This window comes from Nilaparvata lugens, chromosome 1 (assembly GCF_014356525.2).
Source record: "Nilaparvata lugens isolate BPH chromosome 1, ASM1435652v1, whole genome shotgun sequence".
NCBI lineage: Eukaryota > Metazoa > Arthropoda > Insecta > Hemiptera > Delphacidae > Nilaparvata > Nilaparvata lugens.
The window spans coordinates 70,097,369-70,108,013 of record NC_052504.1 but is presented as its reverse complement, the minus strand read 5'-3'; the positions used below and the strand labels follow the sequence as shown (position 1 = coordinate 70,108,013).

Here is a 10,645-nt window from a genome sequence, read left to right as displayed (position 1 = left end):
TTATCCCCAAGAATACATTTCCTTTTAATGCAATAGAAAAGCATTGATACAAATTGTTGTTTGCAGAGTATATTATAATATAAAACTCAAGTATTCATATTTTTATTTTTATAAAACTTGTTACAAAAAGTGAGTCTTTTGGGAAAACGATTTTATCAATAAATTGAATTTTTAATACTTTCATAAGATTGAGTTAGAATTGTTCCACCCTATTGAAATGAAAATCTATTTTGTATCAATATGAATATTTTTTTATTGAATTAAAAAATAGTACTTTATACTAAAATATAAAATATACTATAAAATACTACAATTTCTGCCACTATAAATACTCATATTAGTATTGTACTATATGTATATTATAGACAAATGCATGGTACTTATTATCAAGTATTAGATACAGTAACTATAGAACAGTTTATAGAACAGGCTATAGAACAGTTTATATAGTTACTGTAGCATTAGCTAGCTATGCATCGATTATATAGCTATGTTCTATCGATCAAAGTTGTTAAAAGCAAATCATAGAAAAACAAAGAAGCAAGATCTTCAAACTGAGAATGGATCAATGGAAACATGGGAAGTTGGGAACGTTTTACAAAACAAATATACGATGATCCATGAAAAGGATCATTGACAATATTAAATTATAAACTATTTCATTCATATTCATTTCTACAGCGCTACAGGCTACTTGATAGTTTTCACAGAATTAACTTACTAAAGTGACAGTATTTATTTAATTAACATTGGTGTTGCTATCCCTGTCTATCATTCTACAAAGCAGATAGCGCTAACCTTTTCTAGCTCCGAAACGTTGCCAGACCGTTTTTCAACAATGTAGAAATATAATAACAAAATATTCAATCTCAATTAAGGAAATGTATTATTTAATCATTGAAAAATAAATTTTCTTGATAAATAAAACATAATTGATTATTTTAAACAGGAAAGAACACTTAATATTATGGTAGTACCTTTAAGCTAACCGATATAGAAGGCAGTGGCAAGGCAGAGAATCGGCAACGCTGTTCACATATCGTTCACTGCCATTGGACCTCACTATTAATGGTACCAGGACCTCTTATATACAGCGAAAGGTATATGTACCGTATATAGGAGTTCCTGCTAGTACATTTCCTACTTTTGAAGACACCTTATTTCATTTATAATATAATTTAAAAGAAATTATTTCCATTGTAATGAAATAAGAGAAACATTGGAGTAAACGGGTGGAAAGTGATAAAATATGATAAATTTGATAATTTTCAAGTGAGATGAATAGATTGATCATAAATGATTATGTCAATATTATTATAATTATATACTACTTATGTTTGAAAAAATTGAAAAGCTATATTTAATATTCATTAGTTATGGAAGGCAGATTGCCATACATACAAGAAGTAATAGAGAAACGTTCTATTAATCCATGCATATAACATAAGAGACGGTAAAAGCTATAAATTGAAAAGCAATATTTAATATTCACTAGTTATGAGAGGCAGATTGCCATACATACAAGAAGTAATAGAGAAACGTTCTATTAATTCATGCATATAACTTAAAAGACGATAAAACCAATCAACTGCTTTGACATCACAGGGCATTCTCATGTTTTGTATTTTAGGCCTATGAATAAACAATTTCAACGTGAATTATATAGCCTATAGTAAGATTCACCTTTATAAAGACCATGGAAATAATAGAACGGCATAGTTGTCGAGTTCATGTTTCTGAGATATATTATATTATCCAAATCATCCCAGTTATTATCTTTTAAAGATAATCCAGTTATTAAATACAGTATTATCTTTTCATTATTTAATAATAAACTTACGTAATTGAGAATGAATATTTTGGTAGTTCATAAAATTTCTTCATAGTATACACACACGATATAGCAACGGTGCAGAGTTGGAAAAGGATAGAGCTATCTGCTTTGTCTAATGAGAGACAAGGACAGCAAACCAATGTTAAACGGGTGCTGACTTTAAAACGTGAATCTCACTACAGGTTCATAATATTAAATCCTTTTTGAAAAATAGCTAATTTCATTAGTGTATTATAAAATTCGATAATTTAATTTGTTTATTGTTTTGCACAAAAATTGTAGCTTAGCTGAAACGTTTTTCTTGTAGTGGAATTTAATTCCTTTTTTCGTATAGAATAGTAGATTACTGCACATGTGATTCAACATCAAACTAAGGCAGATAGACAACTATGCATTAGGCTATAATATAAAGAATACTTTACAGTAGAATATTTTTCAGTATTCTATCTAGCTTGCATCAAACAATGGTCCCTTAAGTAGTACTTGATGTAATGGTTTTTTTTAGGGTGATGTCCTCATTAGCTCCAGACTTGTGCGTGGCTGGATATGAATGGAAATGATACATGAACTATAATTGCACCTACTTATCTATTACGGTAACCTTGAGATACCAGCTAGATGTGCTCTACAAATTGTATAAAAATTGTCAATTGATAGGTAATCGAATTTTCGAATAAGATTAATATTCTTATTGCACCAGTTTAAATTTAAATACATTAAAAATCTAGACTTGATGCTCCACTCAACAAAATATCAGCGTTGCCTAAATGAGACGTTATCGAATTGTGACAGTGAATTTAACATTCTCTAATTTAACAGTAGTAATTTGTTTAAGAAGAATTTTATTTCCAATATTCTAGTATTCCTGAAAAGTTGTAGGATTGGATGGAGATTAAACTTTTTTGATAAAATTTGATAGTCGCCATACTAATAATAAGTTATTGTGATTAAGATGGAATATTCTGGTACAGTACCTTAGAACTCTAATTATCCAAATTAATTGGGATTGGACCCCATTCGGTTAATCAAATATTCGGATAATTGGCGTTTTCACAAAATAAACTTCATTGAATATAATACATATAATCAATCAGGTTGAACTATCTCTGTTCGCTGACTGAAGTACATACGTGTAGAATGCCTTTCACTTGAGGAGTTTTTTCCTTGATGCAGAAAGATGCCAGAACAAAGCCCAAACTGTCAATTTTCGGGGTTATCAAGATAACTTCTCCATCATCTTTCAACTCGCGGACCATTTCAACATTTTTGTCAGCTGCAATCCCAGTCAGATTTTTGAAGAGATTCAGCCACTCTTCATTTGTTCCTACAGTCACTTCCGATGGTTTCATGATCAGATACTGCTTGAAGTTACCGTTCTGTAAACTGGGAATAGCTTTGTAAGCATTCTGTTTGGCCATTCTCCTGTAAATATCAAACATTTCTGAGAATTTACTCTCAGTTTGCTCAATGGCCTTTTTAAAAAAATGTGTTCCAGGGGTGACATTTTTCTCCAAACCCCACCGCTCATTGAACTTATCTTCCTCAAAATCACTAACCTGCATTTTCCTTTCGAAAGCAATATCTGCGTCATAGTTGCTCTTCTCCTGCTGGTACTCTCTCACAACAAAGGCGCAAACCACTCTAACACTGCACAAAAACTCATTACAAGAGCAATCAGCATCTAGCTTCAACTTGAAATCGTTGGCAAGCTTGATCAGACTCCTCATGTGACTTTTATCCTCACTGTCAACTTCGCAGTTTTTGATAGCATTATCAAACTCGAAAAACATTTTCCTTAGATTCTCAGCGTTGTCTAGATCAGCTTGTTTGACAATGTTGCTGGCGATTTTCTCATCACATAACCGACGATACTCGTGTTTTGCATTTTCAAACGATTCTGAAAACCACGACCAGATAGTTTCAACGTTTTCTAACATTTTCAATGTGAATGTTACAACAGTAATTTTCCCAGACAGAAGATCTTTGAAATTGTCATGTATGTCTTTGTATCGTTTATCTAAAAGACCGACAGACACTGTGAACAGGAACTTTCCAGTAATCTTAGCAATATTCATTAGATCTTCCAGACTTGAACAAACATGTTGTGATAAGCTATCTAATTTAAATTTCAAGTAATTCTTGACTGAGGAAGCAATAGTGAAGAAAGACTTTGAGATGGTCAAGATGTTTTTTAGAAAATGTTTGATGGTTTCCAGAGGTGAGAAGATGTTGAAAAATAAGGCCAACACATTTTTAAAGCTCTTGACATCCGACCAGTCGTTGAGCAGAATTCTGTCGAAGACGCGAGTGAGGATGGTTTGAAGCACACCTGACCCACTGCAGGTAACAATCAGCGTGGAGTTTCTAAGCCACACGGCAGCCACTTCCCTTGAGGAGAGATTGAAGCTATTGGCGCGCAACGCTGTGAACCCACTTACAAGTACCTTGCAACCAGCCACAACAACGGCGCCTGAGATGACGCTGTCAATCCACAGATGCCTGGCCTCCTTGTCCTCCAATGACAGCTCTTGATCATGACAGGTTCGATCGATCAGTTTGCTAACACTCCTGCCACATGAGTAGAGGCAGCTGCCAGTCATCATGCTCAATCCTCCCCAGGCCACCACACCTACCGGGCTGAATAAGGTTGACACACAGATGACACTTCCCACCTGGCCCAGAACTGAGGTGCTTGCATCCATCAGCTCGAGGAGTCCCTCGTTGCTGCACGGCGTGTCCAGAATCTCGATTAACACATTTCCATCCTCACCCAACTTGTAGACACCATTCTGAGGCAGACACATTCTACCCTTTGGCAACAGGTTGTTCTTCTTGTAAGCATCACAACTGTCATACACACGCAGGTTTGTGTCCACAAAACAAGCTGTCTCAACATCTTTCAAACAAAATACCCGTTTCCCACCTGAACTATATTCAATCTCAACAGTATCTCCTGTAAATTTTGCACATTCCTCTTTCTCTTTCTCTTCCCATTCCTCCTCTTTCTTCACAAATTTCGGCACACGAAACAAAACATGAGATTGATGATAACAGTTGTCATCATTGAGGAGCACGTTCACATACACAATAGCCACTACTGCCTTCCCATTTTTGCGATAAATTTCTGGCGATAATTTCACAATCTTCTCCTTCAACTTGGCAATCAATGTTCTACATTTTTCTGTCAATTCCCCACTGTTGTCACATCCCAATATTGCAATTCTTATCTTTTCTGCAAGATTTTCTTTCTCAACAATATGATAGCCATTGAAAGCTGGTCCCGAACTGAAAAGTTCATACATATTCTGATGGAATCGACCAGCTGATATCCTCCATTCCTCATGCACTTTTGACTCAATTTTCATGCAAGATTGACTCTGAAACAACGCAAATATTTCTGATAACATTAGATAGAATATAGAAATTTATTTTTCAAAAGAAAAAAAATGACATCCTATCTATTCATTAATTAACTATCAGGTAACCCATGCTTTGCACTTGGAAAAATTTTGTGTAGTTTTTGTGTAGTGAAACACAGTCTCCTTATGTCCAGGAAACATTGAAAAAATATAATAATGATTTATTATTTTGACAAAATTAAATGGTTGATCTTCATCAGACTTGAAGGTTCTCAACAAGAAAAAAGTTAGATTGGTCTTGAACACACAACCTTTTATTCATGAGTCATGTGTTGGGCAGCAACTGAATCACAAATTGAATAAATTTGCTTTGATTATTAAATTAAATTCAATTGATTACTGAAAATGAAAATGAGCCTATAATCATCCTTGGTGAATTCAGAATCTTCATCAATCTGCCGTAATACAAATATCCCAGAAAAATGTTATTACATAAATCTTCTCAATGTAATGATGCCATGTTAATTTCCTGTCAAAAACAACTCCCAAGAACGCTACTATCTCTTCTTGGTTCAACTGATTTTCCTCTATAAACACGTTAATTGCTCTATCCTCTATTGAATTATATTTTTACTTTCCTTGCCCTATTACCATAGGTAAGGAAAGTATTGCTTTCCGAAAAAATTAAGGTACCCCAATTTCTAAATTTCTATACGTTTCAAGGTCCCCTGAGTCCAAAAAAGTGGTATTTGGGTATTGGTCTGTATGTGTGTGTGTGTGTGTGTGTGTGTGTGTGTGTGTGTGTGTGTGTGTGTCAAAAATAGGGTTTTTCGCGATTTTCTCGAAAACGGCTTCAACGATTTTGATCAAATTCATACCCATACAAGTCATTGATAAGCTCTATCAACTGCCACAAGTCTCATATCTGTAAAAAATTCAGGAGCACTGCACCATCTATGTAAAGTTTGGTTTTAGATTCCCAATTATCAGACTTCAGATACAATTTAAACAACAAATTTCAAGTGGAGAAGATTGAGCATAAAAATCTCTACAATTAATGTTCAGTAGCATTTTCACCTAAAATTGAAAATAAGCTCGAAATTAGAGAAAATAAGATCATTCAATTGCAAACTGTTGACCACTGTTGATTCTATTAAATCATTCACTATGAAGAGACAGCAGACTTCGTGTGTCTGCAGCGCTACTGTCCTGTCACCAGCTGGCTCAGATCTTAGAAAAGTTGACTTGAGATGCGCGGAAACACCAGCGTCAGTTGATCAATTTTCATAACGGCAAGGAATTAAGTTGTGTGAGTGCACCACACCAGATTTTTGCATTTTAATTGCAGAAATTGACATTTTTTACTATTTATTGTTAATTGTCTCTTACTCAAGAATTGTATAATTGACTCCAGTAGAAGCATTTATTTCCAAACCATCTAATAAAGAATTGCTAAAGGATAATCGAAGTGTCATCAGCAAACAGCAAAGCTCTATTCTAACTCTTTTGGTAATTGGTTCAACAGAAAAAGTAAGGGACCTGAAATAGAACCTTGAGGTAGGCCAGCCTAGACCTTTCATTCCCATTCGACATAGTAAGTTCAACACACTGGTTTCTACCTATAGGATATGATGAGTAGGTTATACCATAGAGAAACGATAGCGTAAAACACCTTACGCTATCGTTTCTCTATGTACGCTATCGTTTCTCTATGGTTATACCTACTGTTTTTAGAATTTCTAATAATGCTATTGTTTCTCTATGGTTATACCTACTGTTTTTAGAATTTCTAATAATGCTTTTAATAATGCTCTGGGGGAGTTGCTAGTCTCCTACCAGGCGCCTCCCCAGGTGGCGGATAGGGGAACGCTCACCAGATATGGTGAGTACCGGGGAAATAGAATGCCCGGGGCGGACCAAAACTAGCACAGGTAGCGTCTGTCTCAGATTGAGCAGCTACAACCGAATTGATTGTCGGTATAAGCAATCCATTTCTTGCAGTCCAACAGCTTCGGGTGGAGGAGACTGAAGAAATCTGGGCACTTTTTTGTCCATAGAGGGAGAAATTGCTCTTAAAGGCGGAAGAATCATACTGATCAACGGCATAAGAATGCAGAAGGCAACGGGAAACCACTGCATTATTTTCCCTAGTAAAATCATCATGTCTGGGTTCAATATTAAATATTCCGGAGTTTCAAGTTCCCCATTCGGATCTCCGGGGGGAACAGTTGCGAACAAAGATATGAGAGGAGGAGCCATTAACATGGGTACATGGAACGTTCGAAGCATGTTTAAGGCGGGCAAGCTTGAAAATACAACCCGCGAGATGGACAGGTTGGGTATGGACATTCTTGGCATAAGTGAAATGCGATGGTCTGGAAGTGGAATAAGTACCAGTGGAGGTTATACAGTGTATCATTCAGGAAATACGGAGGTGAATCATCGAAATGGAGTTGCAGTGATGGTTTCTAAGAGAGTGAGTGGATGCGTTGGAAGTTTCGTCCCCCTTTCTGATAGAGTCATGCTGCTTCAGATTCAGGCTAAGCCAGTTTACCTAAATATTATTCAAGTGTATGCACCCACAGCAGATGCTGATGATGGGGTGATTGAGGATTTCTATGCAGAAATTAACACAGTTTTACGACTCACAAAGCCTCATCAAGTCAATATTGTGATGGGAGACTTCAATGCCAAGGTTGGTGAGGGGAAGGTGGATGGTGTAGTGGGAGCCTTTGGGTTGGGATTGCGGAATGAACGAGGGGACAGATTGATACAATTTTGTCAGGAAAAGGGTTTGGTAGTCATGAACACCATGTACAAGCTACCACATCGCAGGTTATACACCTGGAAGTCGCCACAGGACAATGATGACATATTGGTCCGTAATCAGATTGACTATATTATGGTGAACAGAAGGTTTCGAAATAGTATTATGTCTGTAAAAACTTATCCAGGAGCAGATATTGAGTCAGACCATATTCCTGTGATAGGAAAGCTAAGAATTAGATTACGTTCAATCCCAAAGCGCTCAATAAATCCAAGAATTGATGTGACAAAACTTAAACAGGTTGCTCTTAGTGAATTGGTTCATCAAGACTTGGTGGGGGGCTTGAGGGCAATAGATGAGCACACTGAAGTAGAAGTGCATTGGAGAGAGGTCAAGAATGTGATGGTTGATGTTGCAAAGAAACATTTGCGGGCTGAGAAGGAGCAAGCTCATAAACAATGGATGACAAGTGACATTTTGAACCTTATAGACCAGAGACGAATATGCAAAGGACGGGATCATGTGCAATACACCAACTTGCAGAGAATAATTCGCAACAAGATCAGAGAGGCTATGGATCAGTGGATGATTGAAAAGTGCAGTGAGATTGAGGAGCTTCAGAGCAAACAAGATTTGCATAATATGTACAAGAGGATCAATAAACTGACTGGAAGAAGGCTAAAACAGAGCAGGGGATTTTTGATGGATGAGACACAGAACATAATTGCCACTACTACTGAACAGTTGAAGACATGGGAAGACTATGTGCAAAGGCTATTTGAGGATGACAGGGTCATAAATCATGGAGTCAATGAGGCAGACACAGGACCTGCTATACTTCGAGAGGAGGTAATCAGGGTTGTCCACAATATGAAGGCCGGTAAAGCTCCAGGACCTGACAAAGTGCATGCTGAATTACTGAAGACCCTGAGTGGCAAAGAGATTGATAATCTTGTCTTGTTATTCAATAAAATCTACCAGACCGGGAAGATTCCAGAGGACTGGCTCAAGTCAACCTTTATTCCAATCCCAAAGAAGCCAAATGCAAGGCGATGTGAGGAATATCGGACAATCAGTTTGATGAGTCATATACTCAAGCTATTCCTGAAAATCATACATGGGCGGATTTTTCGTAAATGTGAAGAAGTAATGGCTGACACTCAATTTGGTTTCAGAGGGGGATTAGGCACGAGGGATGCCTTGTTTGCAATGCAAGTCCTGGTTCAAAGATGCCAAGATATGAACAAGGATGTATATTTATGCTTCATTGATTATGAGAAGGCTTTTGACCGAGTACAGCACACCAAAATGCTGGAGATCTTAAAGCAGATGGGGTTGGACAATCGGGATGTCAGAATTATTGCCAATCTCTACTGGAACCAGACAGCAAATGTCCAATGGGATAAGGAGTTGTCAAAAGAAGTAGAAGTTCGTAGAGGGGTAAGACAGGGCTGTGTGTTGTCACCAACATTATTCAATTTATATTCAGAAGCTATCCTCTCTGAGGCTCTTGATGGATGCACATGTGGACTGGTTGTCAACGGTGAAGTTGTGAATAATCTCAGGTATGCGGATGACACAGTGTTGTTGGCTGGAAGTGCGGATGATCTCCAACTGCTGTTGAACCATGTGAATACAACCAGCAATAAGTATGGATTGTGTATGAATGTACGCAAAACAAAGTTCATGGTTGTTAGCAGAGAACGTGTTGAGGCAACAGTGAGAATTGCTGGTAAGTTGGTGGAACGTGTACAAAGCTTCAAATATCTTGGATGTTGTGTCAATGAGAAATGGAGTTTCGACCAGGAAGTAAGGAGTAGGATTGAGCAGGCAAGGGCAGCATTTTTCAGAATGAGAGGGGTATTATGCAATCGGAACCTTGCTCTCAAGACTAGAATTCGTTTGTTGAAGTGCTACATCATTCCAGTGTTGTTGTATGGGCATGAGGGATGGACATTAACGAAAGCATTGGAGGCAAAGCTGCAGGCGTTTGAACTGTGGTTGTATCGGCGCATTCTTCGTATTTCATGGACAGAAAGGGTGAGGAATTCTGAGGTATTGGAACGAATTGGGACTACAGTGGAGGCTCTTTACTGTATTAAGAGTCAGAAGCTTCAGTATTTTGGACATGTGATGCGCAATGAGAAGTACAGATTCCTGCAGTTGATAATGGAGGGCAAGATTGAAGGAAGACGCCGGCCTGGAAGAAGGAAAACATCCTGGTTAAAGAACCTGAGAGAGTGGTTCAACATTGACTCAACATCTCTGTTCCGAGCTGCAGTCAATAGAATCCAAATTGCATTGATGATCGCCAATCTCCGTCGCGGAGCCGGCATATAGAAGAAGAATTTCTAATAATGCTATTGTTTCTCTATGGTTATACCTACTGTTTTTAGAATTTCTAATAATGCTTTATGGTTCACACAATCAATAGCTTTGGGTAAATCAAGGAATATTGCAGCAACCTAATCACCTGAATCTATATAATATCTATTAGTTTTTCAACAAGGGATACTATTACAGTTTTTGTTGATTTTCCTTTGGAACCCACGCTTTTCATCACATAAAATTAATTTCTTCCAGGTACAACTATTTAGAACTAATCTTTCAAAAATTCTACTTATCAAACTTGAAATTCTAATAAGCCTATAAACTTCAAGTCTTTCAGAATCACCATTCTTGAAA

The 10,645-nt window shown here is 37.0% G+C and overlaps 1 protein-coding gene across 2 annotated transcripts in view; it reads right to left on the bottom strand.

Annotated features, from left to right (window-relative positions):
• The window catches only part of LOC111052641, a 45,575-nt gene continuing 34,930 nt past the window's right edge, over positions 1-10,645 (bottom strand). For both annotated transcript variants that reach the window (XM_039441640.1, XM_039441650.1), the window contains one exon: positions 1-5,211. In XM_039441640.1, the coding sequence (XP_039297574.1) occupies positions 2,935-5,211 (2,277 nt within the window). In that variant the 3' untranslated portion in view covers positions 1-2,934. The remainder of the gene's footprint in view (positions 5,212-10,645) is intronic.